The 18,982-nt window shown below is 40.8% G+C and overlaps 2 protein-coding genes and 1 pseudogene across 2 annotated transcripts; all 3 read right to left on the bottom strand.

The window, feature by feature from the left end:
• The window catches only part of LOC116503602, a 359,386-nt pseudogene that overhangs the window by 339,380 nt on the left and 1,024 nt on the right, over positions 1-18,982 (bottom strand).
• Positions 1,212-8,490, bottom strand: LOC116503611 (putative zinc finger protein 56). The gene is made up of 4 exons (XM_032210141.1): positions 4,560-8,490; positions 4,329-4,411; positions 3,439-3,565; positions 1,212-1,892 (listed from the first exon to the last, which is right to left on the bottom strand). Exons 1-4 carry the CDS (start codon positions 4,669-4,671, stop codon positions 1,411-1,413), a joined length of 804 nt encoding a protein of 267 aa, XP_032066032.1. The 5' UTR covers positions 4,672-8,490; the 3' UTR covers positions 1,212-1,410.
• Positions 10,456-12,883, bottom strand: LOC116503609 (zinc finger protein 501-like). Its single transcript, XM_032210137.1, has one exon. It carries the CDS (start codon positions 12,443-12,445, stop codon positions 11,234-11,236), a length of 1,212 nt encoding a protein of 403 aa, XP_032066028.1. The 5' UTR covers positions 12,446-12,883; the 3' UTR covers positions 10,456-11,233.

Raw genomic sequence — 18,982 nt, 5'->3', positions numbered from 1 at the left:
TTCTGGTTATGCACTAGAAGGGCAATTTATGCATGCATATCTAAGAAGGTATACAATTTATTTGAATTATTACTCAAATGGTACTTGTATGAAATTTTAGACAACTATAGGCAGTCAGCAATTTACTAATTGTTCAAATTTACAGAAGCACTGAGAAAAGTAATTTATGGCCATTTTTCACACTTATGACCATTGCAACATTCCCAAGGTCACCTGATCAAATTTCAGATACTTGGCAACTGATTCGTGTAAGTTGCAGTGTCCTGGGATCATGTGATCATCTTTTGTAACCTTCTGATAAGCCAAGCCAAAGGGGAAGCCAGATTCACTTCACAAGTGTTACTAACTTAACAACTATAGTGATTCACTTAACAAATGAGGCAAGAAAGCTTGTAAAATGGGGGAAAACATTTAATAACTGTCTCGCTTAGCAACACAAATTTTGGGCTGAACTGCAGTTGTATGCCGAGGACTACCTGGATTTCTCTTGAAGCTCTTTCCACAATTCTTTTATTCATATGATTTATCCCGTGTGTGTAAGTTTCTCTGGCGGGATCCTTTTACGGATCCTTTTGAGATCACAACTTTTTCTAAAGCCCTCTCCACACTGCAAACATTTATATGACTTCTATCTTGTGTGACTAAGATAATAAGCATAATCTTATTATTCCTAAATCTTACATGTCGTTTCCATTGTTTCATTTTATTTATATATGTCTTTTATTATCACCCTTCATTTCTGAACCTTCTTTCTGTCCTTTTGTATATCTTAACATATTAATATATAATTATTATTTTTCCCTATTATTTCCCCCCCTTTCTTATCGCTATAATATTCAAAGACGTGTTTTCCACCTATTTTGTTATTCATTTTTCCATAGTTAAATCAAAGTTCCATCCTTCATTCTTCCATTTTTCAATCTCCTTATACAGTTTTAGTATCAATCACAATGATTTATACATTTAGGGTATTTCTATTCATCTTTTTTCCAGTTCTTCAATCCATATAATTCTATTATTAATAGACATGTTTAGATTAATATATATATTTATATATTTCACTAATCGCCCATTAAAATCTAAATTTCCAGTTTTTTTGCACATCTTTAGCAGTATTCAAAGTCTATTTTTCCCATTCTTTATATCCATTTATATTACAATATTATCCTGATATCTATCACACTGCTAAAATAATAATCCAACCTGTATAATTCTGGTATTAATAAACTTTATTGAAATATATTCATAAAAATATTATTTAACTCTATTTTCCTTTATCCTTCATCTCTTACTCGCTTTGGAACCTTTAATATTATTTTCTTTTTAGTTTTCCTTCCATATTTGTCCTTTGGGTCTTTTATTCCCTCTATTTGACTACGCAATCTAATTTTTCCTCCCACCTCTATCCTTTCAATATGGCTTCTCTTTTGTGTGGCTCCTCTCATGGCGATAAAGATGATTGCTACGAGTAAAGCTCTTTCCACACTCCATGCATTTATAAGGTCTTTCTCCTGTGTGGCTCCTCTTGTGGGAATTAAAATGACTGCTATTAGCAAAGCTCTTTCCACACTCCATGCATTGATATGGCTTCTCTCCCGTGTGGTTCCTCTTGTGGCGAAGAAGATGACTGCTCCAAGTAAAGGTCTTTTCACATTCCATGCATTTATAAGGTCTTTCTCCTGTGTGGATCCTCTTGTGGCCATTAAGACGACTGCTACAACTAAACTTTTTTCCACACTCCATGCATTGATAAGGTCGTTCTCCTGAGTGAGACCTTTGATGAATTATAAGGGAGTACTTATAAGAGTAGGTACTTCCACACTCCATGCAGGTAAATCGTTTCTCTTCTGAATATGTCTTTTTATGAGAAATGGGATGATGGGACATTTCTTCTGAAATTTAGCCAAAAAATCATCAATGTATTTCAACTGTTTTGTTGGCCAACATGAAGAATCCAAACTAAGATTATAGCAAAGACCCCTTTCCAAGTGAAATGATCCCCATATAACAGGATTGGATCACAGCCCTGATCTAATCTTTGACCTGAGTCAATTCAATGCCACAACCTCCCGAAGTGTATTGGAAACTGGATCATTCTGGGGCAGCAACATACCCAGCATCTCCCAACTTCAATAAGAGTCTCATTTCCACTTGTCTGCAGAGCAGAATCTTTGAAAGCCAAGGGGAATTTCTGGATGGCAATACCTCCCCACCCTAAACTTAGGCTAATGCCAAACTCGGTACACAAGTGGGCATATCTCTAAAAATAGCAGTAGTAATAGCAATAGCAGTTAGACTTATATACCGCTTCATAGGGCTTTCAGCCCTCTCTAAGTGGTTTACAGAGTCAGCATATCGCCCCCACAGTCTGGGTCCTCATTTCACCCACCTCGGAAGGATGGAAGGCTGAGTCAACCTTGAGCCGGTGAGATTAGAACCGCTGAACTGCAGATAACAGTCAGCTGAAGTGGCATAAAGTACTGCACCCTAACCACTGCGCCACCTCGGAACATCCCTCTGAGAGGTCATCCAGTCTTGGTTATAGCAGCTCAGGGCCATCAAGAACCCAGTGACCAGGTTCGGGAGGGAAACTGAATCCTGATAGCCAGAACTTTGATCAGTTCAATAAGGTTCTTCCTCAGCATCTCGATAATATCTTCTATGAGTATTTTGGTTTGGTTTATTAGATTTATATGCCGCCCTTCTCCCAAGGACTCAGGGCGGCGTACAACATTAAAAGAAACACATAATACCAAAGTTTTTTAAAAAATTAAATAGAATATTCCAAACAAACCCAATTAGAATTGACAATAACATTTTTTTAAAAAAAATTATTTCATGAGCAGAAAGCATTAATGAAAACAGTTTTCTTAACGTAAAGAGCCAGGCTATGCAGTTTTTCATTTTTTCTTTGAATAATTTTCCTTCTCCCATAAAGTCAGTTCGATCAAAAGGATAAGACAACAGGCTAGGAACTAATAAATTTGCAGACATTTATAAAATTTTGTTTTCATTTTGTCATTATTGTGTACCAAGTGTAGATGAATGAGGAAAAAAATAAGTATCAACAACTGTAGAATCATTCTGCAGTATAACAAAATTCTACAAAGTGAAGTTGCTATGAATGCTTTCTGAATGCCCCACAAATAATATTCAAGCCCCTTCCCAGCCAACATTTACGCCTATGGCAGAACTGGTATCTTAACTATTTGATCAAATTGATTTTATGGAAGAAGGAAATTTATTGAAAGAAAAATTGGAAACCTGCATAGACTGGCCTTTTTACATGAAATAAATTGTTTTTTTTTTTAAAAAAAAATGCTTTCTGCTTATACAATACAAAATACTCATTTCAACAAGTGTAGAATGATGCTGCAGCATAACAACATTGAAAAAAGCCCCTTCTTTACATTCCTGAGCACCGAAATGGGTTCTTACCCAGAAAAAGCAGATTCCTGGAATTCTCCAGCATGACTTCTCTATGGAGAGCTTTTTGGTCAGCATCCAGTTGAGACCACTCCTCTTTGGAGAAATACACGGCCACTTCCTCAAAAGACACAACATCCTAAACAAGGAAACAAGTTTCCCTATTAACGGATAATCCTAAGAATAATGGGATAATTTTCTTCTACTAATTCTAGGAAAGAGATCCAGTGAACAAAATTGGCATCTTCTGCAGAATTAAGATCTCACCGCTTTTGGCTGACGGCACAACTAAATCAGGTTTGATCAAGCTGGAAGTGTTTTGAGTGCCTTCCTTACAGTATAGCCAACTAAAATATTCTTGGTCTATTGATAGCTGGGTCTTCAATCCACTACTTATCAGTGATTCCCATTCTTCCTAGAATGGGCAGAGGAAAATATTGGCAACCTGACATATTTTCCAGTGCTCATTTTATCCACTGAGGGACCAACGTATCCCAATTCCACACCTTCATAAAGGAGATGGAAGAGCTGGTAACAGTAGTCTATATATCTATGGAGATTCTCCATTATCAGGTCACAGTTGTCCCAAAGATGCTTTTCAAAAGGCAAAATGGAATATATTTTTTGTAACGGTGTGTGAGGAAAACCCTGGAAGACAGAAGGAAGAATCCCGATGCTAACAACAGTCTGGTCAAATGAAATCTGATGGTGAAGCAGGAGGGGTGGAGAAGGCAGCTCACAAAGGATCCCCTCAGAAGGAAGAGGGTAGATTAAGCTGAGTGTCCAGTGACCCAATGTCAAATTTGTATTGCTTAGCAGCAGCAATTTTATACATTGAACTCTAGAACAAAATTAAATCCACCCAAAATTCATGGAGCTTTTCCGGTCTTTCTCCTCCTTACCTGAAGAAGCGGTTCAGCTAATCCTTCAGCAGCTCCAGTATAAAGAGGTGATTCTAAAAACTCCAAGGACAGTTTTCTACTCTCTGTGACAAAGAGATAAACAGTGGAAGCAGATTTGTTAAAGAAAGACACTCCAATCAAGAGGAGCGAAAGAATCAACCAAATCTCATGAAATCTTGAAATCTCATATCACACAGAAATCTCATATCACACAGAAAGAGCTTTTCTTACCTTGCGTAGCGTCTTGACTATGATCTTTTTGGAAGTTCCCCCTGAAGAGCAGCTCTTGAGGAGATCTGAATGAATCTTTACCCCCCTTGGGATATTCAATCAAAGTTTCCATGGATTTCTAGATATGACGTGATACGAGAAACAAAGAGTACAGAGATAGAAATGAATTATCACAGTGTACCCTCAAACTAGCAGCCCCCAATGTCCATTGCTGAAACAGAATGGAAGAACTGCCCCGAATACATGGGAAAATAGAACAAATGTCTTTAGGCGTTAATAATCCCAGAAAATTCTGCCAGAGAGGAATTCACAAATTCAGAGAGATCCTCTTTAGAGCTGCCATGATTCCATTCTCCCACCTGCAACTCTTCTTGCATGTTTTCCTCCTCCTGGGTCAGCAAGAAGCCTTCAGCTAGGGAAACCGCCTGGGAACTAGTCTCTGCTCCACACTCCCGCACCCATTTTGCCATCTCTGGGGGAAGGACAACCAGCAATTGTTCCAGGAGCACCAGGTCCAGCATCTGAGCCTTTGTGTGTTTTTCTGGTTGAAGCCACTGACGACAAAGGTAGTGAAGCTGAGTGCAAATATCTCGGGGACGGCTCCCCTCTTGAAATCGCACTTTTCTGAAGTGACAGCACTGGACCTCTGAACTATTGGATGTCTCTTCGTGGCTGTTCTGCCCAGGACTTGCCCCATTCTTCCCACAGCCCCAAGGCTGAGCAGCTGGAGGGCCTTTTCTAATTTCTGCTTCTGCTGAGTGTTGTCCCTCCATCTTTTCTCTGGTCTCTAATACAGCTCCAAAATGGAAAAGATCTCCACAGGTCTTTATGTTCACAAGAGATCTGGCCAAATTTTCCAAGGCCATTCAGCTCTCTTCCCAGACAAGATACCTAAGATTTCGAGAAAAACTGGAAAATATTTCCAGCTTACCTGAAATTGAAAATAGAATAATTTGGGGTGTTCACTATTGTGATTAATTGAACTACGTAGCATCCTTATCAAGAGAGGGAAGGAATAATAATAAAAAAAGAAATTTCAATGAACCTACCAATGTCAGGGGGGATCTTATTAATTAGCTTGATCTCTCTAGATATGGGAAAAATTGCAGGGAACCCTTCAGGATGCCAATGTCTATCAAAATGCTGGAAAAATAAATATAAATGTGTTTTTGATTTCTAGTTTTAATTAACATTAAATTTTTATCTTGATGTCTTCTGTTATGTATTATTATTTTTGTTGTCATTGTTCTTTCTATTTTCCCAACAGCCCTGTGAAGTAGATTGGGATGAGTTGGGATGAGCTCAAGGCTTTCATGCCAAAAGTTGGACTAGAACTTAATCTCCTGGTTTCAAGTCTAAAGCTTTCATCAATGAGCCAAATAGCTCCCTATGGCTAACTATAACTTTATTTCATATAATTTAATAGAGAGTTTAATATCATTTCTACGGCTGCATAGTTAAGAGCAACACAATCCAAACCCTAAATGCCCCAGGTCACAGAGCAATTGACATGAAGGTCTCTCTAAATCTATTTAATAACTAAATAAAGCAACTAGGGAGTTCAAAAACCAGGCTTTACAAAGGACAACTTGACAAAAAACACAGGCTTAATCATAGTGTGTGAATGATGCATCTCTCTCAATCCAAGGAGCAGCTCCCTCCTGCAACATCTTCTTTCTTTGGGAGAAGCAAACAGGTGACAATGGGGAAAGGCGGGAAAGCGGGACACCGAGTTCCAGTCTTTGCACACCTCGCACCCAACTCCTTGCACGCGCAGATGAAGCCTTGCTTGCGAAGCCAGCAGAAGGGACTCCGACCGCTCGCTTCTCTCGGTCTAGGAAGGGGGAGGCGAGCGAAATCCCTTCTGAAAACGGGGCCAAGAAGTTTGCAGAAAACTGTCCCGGAGTCAAGGCTGACTTGGAGACACAAATCCGTTCTGCAAAGACGACCTCTCCTCCTCCCTCTCCCAGGCAGAGGTTTTCCCATCGAAATGGAGCGTCCTGCGATCCTGGGTTTTTTTTTCCCCTGGGGGCAAAGCGAAGGGCGCGAAACTTTACTTTCTCCCGTGCCTGACTCGTGTCTGCACAGGGGCGGCAGGGGAACATGGGATCATCACCTTTCCCACCCCCCATCCCACGATTCTAAACCTGATGAAGGTTTGCATGTCTCCAATGCGAGCCTCCAGCGCGGGAGAAAAGCCCCATCACTGCCCCATCACTGCACCTTGAATCACGTCTGGATCTCGAACCATGAAAACCTCCTTGCAGCCCCTTCCTTTGCTAGAAAGACTCACCCAAAGGCTCACAGCGAAGGGGGGGGGAGGAGACTCGGACACCGTAAAAAGAGCGGACAACCTTTCAAGCCTTTGCTGGAAAATGCCTCGCAAAGAATGCATCTCCCTTGGCTTGGGAAAGAGACCAGCGCATGCTCAGTTCTCTTGTAACACATGGGCGGGAGGAAACTGCCCCGCTCTTCCAGGGAGCCCCCTGGAGGATCCTATGCGCATTGCGCGAAGATCTTGCAAGGGCGCAGGACGTCATGTTCCATGCGGGTCTGGGATGATGGGCATTAGATTCAAAGTAAAGATTCTCTCGAAAATTTGTCTATCTAGAAAGGAAGTGGCCTCTCTGGCAAGCATCAGTTTCTAGATTTTCCATTTTTAATCTCAAAGAACCATCTCTGATATTGTGAAGACTTAAAAATCCCTTTCCTGAAGAGCAGCTTGTCTGAAGGATCTCTTGCCAGAAAGCATCAAAAATGAGCAAAATCCTGTCAGAAATGGCAGGGCAGTCAAAAGACGAGGAACAAAAGTCCCTCTCTGAAACCCAACCTGTGTCTTGTAGTTGATGGCAAACTCAGCCTTGAAATGAGGGGACCAAAATGAAGAGAAAGCTCAAATTTGTTTTTTTACCTCAAAACAAGCCGCCATGATGGAGAAATGAAGATTGGGAGTATAAAGTCTCATATGTGACTAGAGAAAAAGTGGAATTACAAAATGAAGGAAGGCAAATACTGAAAAATAAATATAAAGCTCAAATACTACAAAGCCAAAAGAGAGAAAGCGAGAGATGAATAGTTTTGTTTTGATGTTAAGTAGAGAATATACCTCAGGAAATTTGAGTAGGAACCTTAACACCTTTGGAGTAAAAGAAATTTTTTTTTCTAGCCAAAAGTAATGAATATTTCACTGGCTTGAAAAATTTAATCGGGATTTGGAGCTGGATAGTGCAAGAAAAAAAGAGATTTAGCTACAATTAATGAAAGAAAGGATAGAGGGGAAATTGTGGTTAAGAAGCAATTTTAAAAGAATGGCCTTAACTTCTTATTCTGGCTCCATACTTTCCAGCCCATTTATCTACATATCAAGGCTCCTTCTAAGTCCAACCTGTCTAATTTTGTCAGTCTTCCATTATGAAAAAATTGACATAATGATTAGGAAACCATAATCAATGCTTTTTCATCTCTTTGATGCAGAATCATCAATGAACAATATTTGAATATTTTCAAAGAAGCCAGGTCCTCTGAAAGACTGAAGTATTGCGTTCCACAATTACAATCAAAAGTTCTGTGTATTGCCTCTCACAAATCTTTCAAAAAGTTTCATGTATTCTTAATTTTTAGTTAGAACAAAATTGAATTTAATAATGTATCATGAATAACCATAACAGTGATATTTAATTAAATGTAATTCACATTTAAACTTTTTCCTAAACCTTGTCATATAATAGAAAGGCAAAATACTTGAAAGGGGGAATTTGAACATGCATAGCATGGACTTCCCCTCATTCTGGCTTATTTTGTGAGAGCAATTCTTCCCCTCATTCTGGCTTATTTTGTGAGAGAAATGAAGCTTTTTCAGTGCATGATACAATCACATATTCATGGGGATGGTGCAATGCAAGGGTGTCAAACTCAATTTCTGTTGTGGTCCACTGGCAGCCTGCAGAGCTGGCAGCAGAGTCGAACAGTGAGGAGGCTGGAGAGGAACACGGGCCAGTTCTGGAGTCTGGGGAAGGCTCAGATGAGGGCTCCATGTCAGAGGCAGAGAGAGGATTAGGGCCATCTGGGAGTTATGTGCTGCCTCCGGAGCGTCGAGTCTGAAATCAGCAAGACAGAGGAACAAGGAGAGCCTGTTCCCACTGTGCGCATGCGCAAAGCTGCCAGAAGACAAGAACAGTTAAGATAAAGGGGTGACTCGAGAGTAAGGCTTGGAGATGATTGGCCCCTCACATAAGACATAAAAGAGGAATAAACGGACATGAGCCTTTGAAGGAAGCGATTTTGTTCATTCTCGTCGGTTTAAACTCTGAAGCTCCATTTGACTCTGTGTTCCATTTGACCTTGCAAAACTAATTGGCAATTAGGTCTTTGGCAACATAAAGGTGGGTGCTTATAAGCCTTACCCTGAAAGACTGTGGCACAGTTCTGTCGGACTCTTCACAGATATGTTGTGAATCATAATTCAAAGCCGTTTTTATAAAAAGAGGTTTTTTTGGACTAAGCATGTGATTTTGCTGTCTCAGGAAGCTTAGGTCAGAACAATTTCACTGAGGGCCACATCAGTATTATCGTTGCCCACAAAGGGCCAGTTACATGTAAGACTATGACAACTCAAAGAGGCTGGGTGGGTGTGGCCAGGTGGCCATAGTTGGTTCATACCATTCACTGGGTGTGGCTGACTTGGGACAGCTGGGTCAGGATGGTATAAATTGCACTGGGTAACTCAAGGTGGGGAAAATTCATTGCCTTTTTTCCCAAGCCCAGGCATGATTGTCAGTTTGCAAGCTCAGATGTTGATAAAAGTCACCAAGCTTGGATTGACGTCTGCGTGTATGCATAGGACGACAAAGGAGATGTTCTTCTCCCAATTTTAGACATCGTTGGTCTTTGTTTCCCTGTCCGGTACTTCCTCCCAGCAAGGCAACAGGTGGAGGGACGACACTGTTGAGTGTGGAAGGGTGAAGGAGAATGTTTGCAGGGAGCAAAGTCCAACTTCTGCCTTGAAATATCTCTGGATAGGAAGAGGAGGGGAGGAGCACTCCCCAGCTGTCCTGAACGAGAGGCTGGCCCTTTCTGAAAGGAAATCCTTGTTTCTAGTTATATGTGGTAAAGATGCTGGCTTGGTGGGGCATCCTTCCTCCTCTCCAGAGATCTGTAAAGGCAAAAGTTGGACATGGAGGAAAGTGATTCCTGCAAACCTTCTCCTCCTTTCACATGCAGCAGCAGCCTCTGCCTATTATGGGCCAGGCAAGACTGGATATGGGGATCCAGAGGTCTCCAGCAGAGGAAGATGAGGCCAAGATGAGCACCAAAGCCTGGCCCACCAGAGGAACCTTGCCATACCTCTCAGGCCACATGGAGGACCCCTCCTGGAATACCCTCAATCAGCTGTTCTAGGCTGCTGGGATTGCCACAGTTCATTGCTGTGTCCCGTGCGCCATGTCATGTTTCAGCCTCCACATGCCCCGTTTCTGGCCTCCGCATGTCGCATTCCAGGCAGCGGAAATCAGTTCTTCCCCTGCCGCGGATGCAACGCACGGAGGCCAAAAAGGGGACATGTGGATGCCGAAAACCTGATGCACAAAGGCAGCGATTGGCAGCAATGTGCTGCGGCAACTCCCACAGCCTGGAACAGGTATAAAATGGAGCATGCAGAGGCCAAAAACAGCCAAAGGCAGGAAGTCGGCAGATGGGCAGGGCTTCAACATTTGGTGTATAAGGTGCACAGCAATTTTCACCCACTTTTAGAGGGGGAAAGGTGCATCTTATACTCCGAAAAATAGGGTAATGGAAAACAATCAGGAATATTTCTTTTCTTTAAGAATTTTTTTTATTCTCTTACATACCATTTTAAGTATACATTCACATAATTGTTATCCTTTTTTATATTTATCATTCTTATAAATATTTCTATATTTAGAGAAGACTTTTATCTATTTGGACTTAGCATAACCACAAGCAGGATTAGGCATCCACTGTTCTGGTTTGCACCAGAAAGGCAATTTATGCATGCATGTTTAAGAAGAGCTAGTTTATTTGGATTATTACTCAAATGGCCCTTGCATATTTTAGACAACTATATGTAGTCCTTGATTTACTACAGTTCATATAGCGATTATTCAAAGTTATAGAAGCTCTGAAAATGTGACTCATGACCATTTTTCACACTTATGACTGTTGCAACATCCCAATAGTTAACTGATCAAATTTCAGATGCTTGGCAACTGACGCATAACAACTGGAATGTCCCCGGATCATGTGATCATCTTTTGTGAGCTTCTGACAATCAAATCCAATGGGGAAGCTAGGTTCATTTCATAACATTATTACTAACTTAACAACTACAATGATTCACTTAACAAATGTGGCAAGAAAAGTCATAAAACTGGGTAAAACATACTTAATAACAGTCTCACTTAGGAACAGAAATTTGGGGCTCAATTGCAGTCATACGTTGAGGACTACCTGCATTTCTATTAAAGCTCTTTCCATAATTCCTTTATTGATGTGATTTCTCCCATGTGTGGATGCTTCTATGGAGAGTAAAAGCATTACTCCTTACAAAGCTCGTCCCTCACTCCGCGCATTCATATGGTTTTTTTCTCCTGTATGGATCCTTTTATGGGAAGTGAGATCACAATTGTTTCTAAATCCCTCTCCACATTCCAAACATTTTATGGCTTCTCTCCTGTGTGGACTCTCTTGTGGGAATTAAGATGAGTACTACGAGTAAAGCTCTTTCCACACTCCATGCATTTATAATGTCTTTCTCTTGTGTGGGTCCTCTTGTGCGATTTAAGATCATTACTACGAGTAAAGCCCTTTCCACACTCAATGCATTTATAAGGTCTTTCTCCTGTGTGGATTCTCTTGTGGGAATTAAGACTACTGCTATAAGTAAAGGTCTTTCCACACACCATGCATATATAAGGTCTTTCTCCTTTGTGATTCCTTTTATGGGTTGTAAAAGAAAGATAATAACAGAAGGTCTTGCCACACTCCATGCATTGATAGGGTTTATCTCCTGTATGGATCCTTTTGTGGGTATTAAGATTACCACTCTTCCTAAAACCCTTTCCACACTCCATGCATTGATATGGCTTCTCTCCTGTGTGGATCAAATTGTGGGATTTCAGACTACTGCTAGAAGTAAAGGTTTTTCCACACTCCATACATTTATAAGGTTTTTCTCCTCTGTGATTCCTTTGATGGATTCTAAGAGTCTTAGAATAACAGAAGGCCTCATCACACTCCACGCATTGATATGGTTTCTCTCCTGTGTGGATCCTCTTGTGGGTATTCAGACTACTGCTACATCTAAAAGTCTTTCCACACTCCATGCATTTATAAGGTCGTTCTCCTTTGTGAATCCCTTCATGTCTTCTACGAGAATAATTATCACAGAAGGTCTTTCCACACTCCATGCAGGTATTTGATTTCTCTTCTGAATGTGCCTTTTTCTCTGTATGAATTGTTTTATAGTGAATCAGAGCACTCTTCTTCCTAAAATCTTTTCTACACTCCATGCATTGATATGGGTTCTCTCCTGGGTGGATCCTCTTGTGGGAATTAAGACCATTACTACGAGGAAAGCTCTTTCCACACTCCATGCAGGTAAATCGTTTCTCTTCTGAATGTGCAATTTTATGAGAAATGAGATGATCAGATTTAATAAACCAATTTCCACACTTCATGGATTTATATAAACTTAAGACTAATGCCAAACTCAGTACACAAGGGCACATCTCTAAGAAGGGAACATCCCTCTCAGGGCTCATCTGGTCTTGGTTATAGCAGCTCAGGACTATCAAGAACCCAGTAACCAGGTTCAGGAGAAAATACCGAATCCTGGTAGGCAGAACCTGGCTCAAGAGAGGCCATACCATTCCTGCATGGAGACTGTCCCTCAGAGTCTTGCTAATATCTTTTATGAAATGAATATTATGTTTTATAAGCAGAAAGCATTTTTAGAAAATATGTAAAAAGCCAGGTTATGAAGTTTTCCAATTTTTCTTTCAATAAATTTCCTTCTTCCATAAAATCAGTTTGGTCAAATGGTTAAGACACTAGGCTAGAAACTGGGTGACTCTGAGTACTTGTTCTGCCATAAGAATGAATGCTGGCTGGGTGACTTTGGGCCAATCTTTCTCAGCTCAACCCATCTCACAGGGTTCGGAAAACAGCAGAAAGGGGGAATATTGGATATGTCATAGTACCCTAATTATTTACAAAAAAATAAAAGAGGCATATAGAGTGCTTTCAGAATGTATTCCGACTCCCTTCACATTTGTCAATTTTATTATACTATACCTGATTCTATAATTGTTGAAAATCATTTTTTCCTCATTAATCTACACTCAGTACCCCATGATGACAAAGTAAAAACAGAATTTTAGAAATGTCTGTAAGTTTATTTAAAAGAAATAACTGAAATATCACATTAACGTAAGTATTCAGACTCTTTACAACGTTTGAAATTTAGTTCAGGTGCCTCCCATTTCTCATGTTTGTTGCTGACATGTTTCTATGCCATGATTGGAGTTCACCTGTGGTCAATTCAATTGATTGGACATGATTCGGAAAGACACACAGCTCTCCATAGAAGGCCTCACAGCTGGCAGTGCATGGTGAGGCAGACCAAAAGCCACTAGCAGAGCTCAGAGACAGGATTATTGCAAAGGAACAGATCTGGGGAATGCTACCATAAAATTTCTGCTGCACTAAAGGTTCCTAAGAGCAAAATGGACCCCATAATTCTCAAATGGAAGATGTTTGGCCCCACCAGGACTCTTCAACAGCTGGTTGCCCAGTCAGAATTAGCAATCGGGGTAGAAGGGCCTTAGTAAGAGAGGTGACTGAGAACCCAATAGTCACTCTGACTGAGCTCCAGAAATTCTGGTTGGAGACAACCATCACTACAGCCCTCCAGTGATCTGGGATTTATGGCAGATTGGCTAGAAGGATGTCTTTTCTCAGTGCATAACCCATGAAAGCCCGCTTGGAGTTTCAAAAAAGCACTTGAAGGACTCTCAGACTGTAGTAAGTAAGATTCCCTGGTCTGATGAAACCAAGATTGACCTGTTGACCTCAATTCTAAACATTATATCTGGAGGAAACCACCCATCACCTGCCCAATACCATCCCAGCAGTGAAGCATGATGGTTGGCAGCATCATGCTGTAGGAGTGTTTTTCAGCAGCAGAAACTGGGAGACTGGTCATGGGTGACGGAAAGCTGAATGGAGCAATATAGAGATATCCTCAATGAAAATATGTACAACACAGTGCTCAGGACCTGAGACTGCGCTAAAGATTCACTTTCCTACGTGACAACCATACAGCAAACAGGCAAAACACAGGAGTAGTTTAGGAACAACTCTGTGAATGTCCTAGAGTGGCCCAGCCAGAGTCATACTTCAACCTTTTTTAACATCTCTAGAGGGACCTGAAAATGACTCTCAAACGATGGTTACCATCCAATCTGACTGAGGTTGTGTGGATTTGGAAGGAAGAATGGCAGAAAATCCCCCAATCCAGGTGCGCAAAACTTGTCATCTCATACCCAAAAAGACTGGAGGCTTCAATTGCTGCCAAAGGTGCTTCAAAAAGTACTGAGTGAAGGGTCTGAATACTTACTTCAATGTGATATTTCAGTTTTTTCTTTTTAATAAATTTACAGACATTTCTAAAATTCTATTTTTACTTTGTCATTATCGGGAACTGAGTGCAGATAAATGAGGAAAAAAATGTATTTCAACGACTGTGGAATCAGCCTGCAGCATAACAAAATTGATGAAAGTGAAGGGGATCTGAATACTTTCTGAATGAACTCTATATGCGTCCTTTATTTTTTGCAAATAATAAGGGAAGTGGACATATCAGATATTCCCTCTTTCTGCTGTTTCATCACCTACAACAGTGATGGCGAACCTTTTCGGCACCAAGTGCCGAAAAGGGAACACTTTAGGCGCATACTTCACCTGCACGCACGCTTGTCAGGGCAGCGGCGACTAGGAAGAGGAGATGCCCAGGGGCATATATAGGCCAGATAAGGTACTTCCGGTTTCCGCTGCACCAGCAAGTCTTCAGGTTTGCCTGCATAAATCAGCTAGCTGGCACACATGCTCATGCTGGAAAACATAAGACCAGCTCTTATGTTTTCCGGCACTGCCCCATGCACAAAGGCCAGCTGATTATAGCATGCTCATGTGCGCCAGAAATCCGGCAGAGAACAACCCTTTAACATGGACTGAGAGAGTTTTGGCCCAAAGTCACCATTTATGCTTATTGTAGAACCAGTACTCACAGTCACCCAGTTTCTAGCCTGGTATCTTAACCACCGGACCAAACTGATTTTATGGAAGAAGGAAATATATTCACAGAAAAATTTGAAATCTGAATAGCCTACCATTTACATAAAGTATATTCTTTTTTTTCTTAAACGTTTCCTGCTCCTAAAATACAAAATACTCATTTCAACAACTGTAGAATGATGTAGCAACATAACAAAATTGAAAATAATGAAGGGGTCAGAATACTTTCTGAATGCACTGTAAGTAAATATTATTTTTTCCCCCCAGAAATAACATTTAACTCCCTTCTCTATATTTCTGAGCACAGAAAAGGGTTCTTACCCAGAGAAAACAGATTCCTGGAATTCTCCAGCATGACTTCTCCATGCAGTGCTTTTTGGTCAGCATCCAGTTGAGACCACTCCTCTTTGGAGAAATACACAGACACTTCCTCAAAAGACACAACATCCTAAACAAGGAAACATGTTTCCCTATTATCAGAGAATCCCAAGAATAATGGGAAAATTTTCTTCCACCAATTCTAGGAAAGAGATCCAGTGAACAAAATGGATACCTTCTGCAGAATTAAGATCTCACCACTTTTAGGTGACGGCACAACTAAATTATGTTTGATCAAGCTGGAAGTGTTTGCAATGCCTTACAATATAACCAACTAAAGTAGTCTTGCTCAGTTGGTAGTTGGGGTTCCACCACAAATGCGCGCACAACAAAAGCGCGCCTGACTAAACCGCGGTGTCTAAAACGCGGTGACAAAACCGTGTGACGAATGAGCGACTAATTAGCCCTAAAGCGCGCCGACAGAAGCGCGCCGTAACGTAACCCTCAACCTAACCCTAAACCTAACCCTAAACGTAACTGTAAATCTTACCTTAAATGAAATCGCGCTTCTGTCGGCACGCTGTTGTCGGCGCGCTTTTGAAATCGCGGTTTTAGCGCCGCGGTGTTGGTGCGCTTATGACGTTCCCGCTTTTGACGGGTCACGGGCAGTTGGTTCTTAATTCCACTACTTGTCAGTGACTCCCACTCTTCCTAGGATTGGCAGGGCAAAATACTGGCAAAACCCATCTGACATGATTTCCAATGGTTCACTTTATCCACTGAGGGACAAATGTACCCCAACTCCAGATCTTCATGAAGAAGTTGAAAGTGGTTGTAAGAGTACTATATTACGTAGTATATGTCTATAGAGATTCTCAATATCAGGTCACGGTTGTCCCAAAGATAATATTTTCTTTCTAATGGTGTGTGAAAAAAACCCTGGAACACGGAAGGAAGAACCCCGATGCTGACAACAGTCTGGTCAATGAAACCTGATGGTGAAGCAGGAGGGGTGGAGAAAGCCACTCACAAAGGACACCCTCAGAAGGAAGAGGGCAGATTAAGCTGAATGTGAATGTTCAGTGTCCTGAGGTCAAATTTGTATTGCTTAGAAGGAGCAATTTTATACATTGAACTCTAGAACAAAATGAAATCCATCCAAGATTCATGGAACTTTTCCGGTCTTTCTCCTCCTTACCTGAAGAAGCGGTTCAGCAAATCTTTCAGCTCCAGTATAAAGAGGTGATTCTAAAAAGTCCAAGGACAGTTTTCTATTCTCTGTGAGAAAGAGAAAAATACTGGAAGCAGATTTGTTAAAGAGAGACACTCCAATGAAGAGGAGCGAAAGAATCAGCTAAATGTTGAAATCTCACATCATCAAAATCTCAAGCTTTTTTTACCTTGCGTAGCATCTTGATTTTGATCTTTCTGGATGTTCTCCCTGAAGAGAAGCTCTTGAGAAGATTTGAATGACTCTTTCCTCCCCTTAGGATACTCAGCTAAAGCTTCCGAAGATTTCTAGATATGACGTGATAGGAGAAACAAAGGAACAGCACAGAGATAGAAATGAATTATCATACTGCGCCTTCAAACTAGTGGCCCCCAATATCCATTACTGAAACAGAAGGGAAGAATTGCCCAAAATACATCTTCTAGAAGAACAAAAAATGCCCTTAGGATAATAATCACGGACAATTCTGCCAGAAAGGAATTGACAAATTCAGAGAGATCCTCTTTAGAGCTGCCATGATTCCATTATCCCACCTGCAACTCTTCTTGCATGTTTTCCTCCTCCTGAGTCAGCAAGAAGCCTTCGGCCAGGGACACCGCCTGGGAACTGGTCTCTGCTCCACACTCCCGCACCCATTTTGACATCTCTGGGGGAAGAACAGCCAGCAATTGTTCCAGGAGCACCAGGTCCAGCATCTGAGCCTTTGTATGTTTTTCTGGTTGCAGCCACTGGCGACAAAGGTAGTGAAGCTGAGTGCAAACATCTCGGGGACGGCTCTCATTCTGAAACCGCACTCTCCTGAAGTGACAGCACTGGACCTCTGAACTATTGGGTGCCTCTTCTTGGCTCTTCTGCCCAGGACTTGCCCCATTCTTCCCACAGCCCCAAGACTGAGCAGCTGGAGGGCATTTAATTTCTGCATCTGCTGGGTGTTGTCCCTCCATCTTCTCTCTGGTCTCTAATGTAGCATCCAAAATGTACCCAAGGTCTTTCTATTCACAAGAGATCTGGGCAAATTTTCCAAGGCCATTCAGCTCTCTTCCCAGACAAGATACCATAAAGTATTCCAGATGAACCATAAAGTATTTTCATCTTATATTCCTGAAATGGAAAAGAAATAATTTAGGGTATTTACTAGGATGATTAATTGAACTATGTAGCATCCTTATCAAGAGAGGGAAGTGAAGTGAGAAGGAATAATCAAAAAAAGAAATTTCAATGAACCTACCAATGTCGGGGGGGGTGTTATTAATTAACTTTATCTCTATACATAAAAAGGAAATTATTAAAATTTATTTTTTAAATGTCTTCATTATATTATTTTTATATACTTTATTCATTGCACATGAAAGTCAGTCCACTGTACATTCAAAAAAGCATCACAAATACCACTGACTGGTGCTAATGGTTAATATGGGTTGCTGCCAGCATCCTAGGTATCAACCAAGAACCTTCTTAAAATATATGATGTTCCAAGTAGCACAGTTTTTTTGCAGGAAGCTGCAATTTGTTGATGCATCTTATAAAATCCTTGGACACGGTGCCAAGTACCCCAATGACAATGGGTATCACTGTTACATGTTTCATCCATAATCGTGTAGTTTTGATGGCCAGGTCGCGATTTTTCGTGATTTCCAGTTCTTTTTCTTTGACTCTGGCATCTCCTGGAACAGCAATGTCAATAAATTATATGTTTCAGTTTTTGACAACTGTGATGTCTGGCGTTTTGTGTTCCAGTTATTATTATTATTATTTATTTTATTCATTAAACATGAAACTCAATCAAGTGAACATTCAAAGATGTGTCACAAATACCACTGATGGTATTAATGGTTGATATGGGTTGCTGCCAGCATCCTAGGTATCAACCAAGAACCTTCTTAAAACATATGATGTTCCGAGTAGCAGAGTTTTTTGCAGGAAGCTGCAATTTGTTGATGCATCTTATAAAATTCTTGGACATGGTGCCAAGTGCTCCAATGACAATGGGTATCACTGTTACATGTTTCATCCATAATCGTGTAGTTTTGATGGCCAGGTCGCGATTTTTCGTGATTTCCAGTTCTTTTTCTTTGACTCTGGCATCTCCTGGAACAGCAATGTCAATAAATTATATGTTTCAGTTTTTGACAACTGTGATGTCTGGCGTTTTGTGTTCCAGTTATTATTATTATTATTTATTTTATTCATTAAACATGAAACTCAATCAAGTGAACATTCAAAGATGTGTCACAAATACCACTGATGGTATTAATGGTTGATATGGGTTGCTGCCAGCATCCTAGGTATCAACCAAGGATCTTCTTTAAATGTATGATGTTTCAAGTAGTGCAGTTTTTTGCAGTTCCACGGGTGTTATTGCAGGAAGCTGCAATTTCTTTATGTGTTGTATAAAATCCCTGAACATGGTACCAAGTAACCAATTACAATGGGTATCACTGTTATGTTTCATTCAGAGCTCCTTTCTGTTTTTTTTTTTCTCTAGCGCCAACTGGGAGGATCCGAAGCTTTGCTTTCTTCCTGCCTGGCCCGCGCAAGCACAGAGACGGCAGGGGAACATGGA

Source organism: Thamnophis elegans, chromosome 2 (assembly GCF_009769535.1).
Source record: "Thamnophis elegans isolate rThaEle1 chromosome 2, rThaEle1.pri, whole genome shotgun sequence".
NCBI classification, from domain to species: domain Eukaryota; kingdom Metazoa; phylum Chordata; class Lepidosauria; order Squamata; family Colubridae; genus Thamnophis; species Thamnophis elegans.
Note: the sequence above shows the minus strand (reverse complement) of the source record. Positions and strands in the feature narration are given on the sequence as shown.

Coding starts and splice junctions, on each gene's coding strand:
- LOC116503609 (XM_032210137.1), bottom strand. CDS start 12,445: ATGGTATGGCCTCTCTTGAGCCAGGTTCTGCCTACCAGGATTCGGTAT.
- LOC116503611 (XM_032210141.1), bottom strand. CDS start 4,671: ATGGAAACTTTGATTGAATATCCCAAGGGGGGTAAAGATTCATTCAGA. Junction 4,412..4,559: donor TAGTCAAGACGCTACGCAAG/GTAAGAAAAGCT, acceptor TCTTTGTCACAG/AGAGTAGAAAACTGTCCTTG. Junction 3,566..4,328: donor TAGCTGAACCGCTTCTTCAG/GTAAGGAGGAGA, acceptor TTCCTTGTTTAG/GATGTTGTGTCTTTTGAGGA.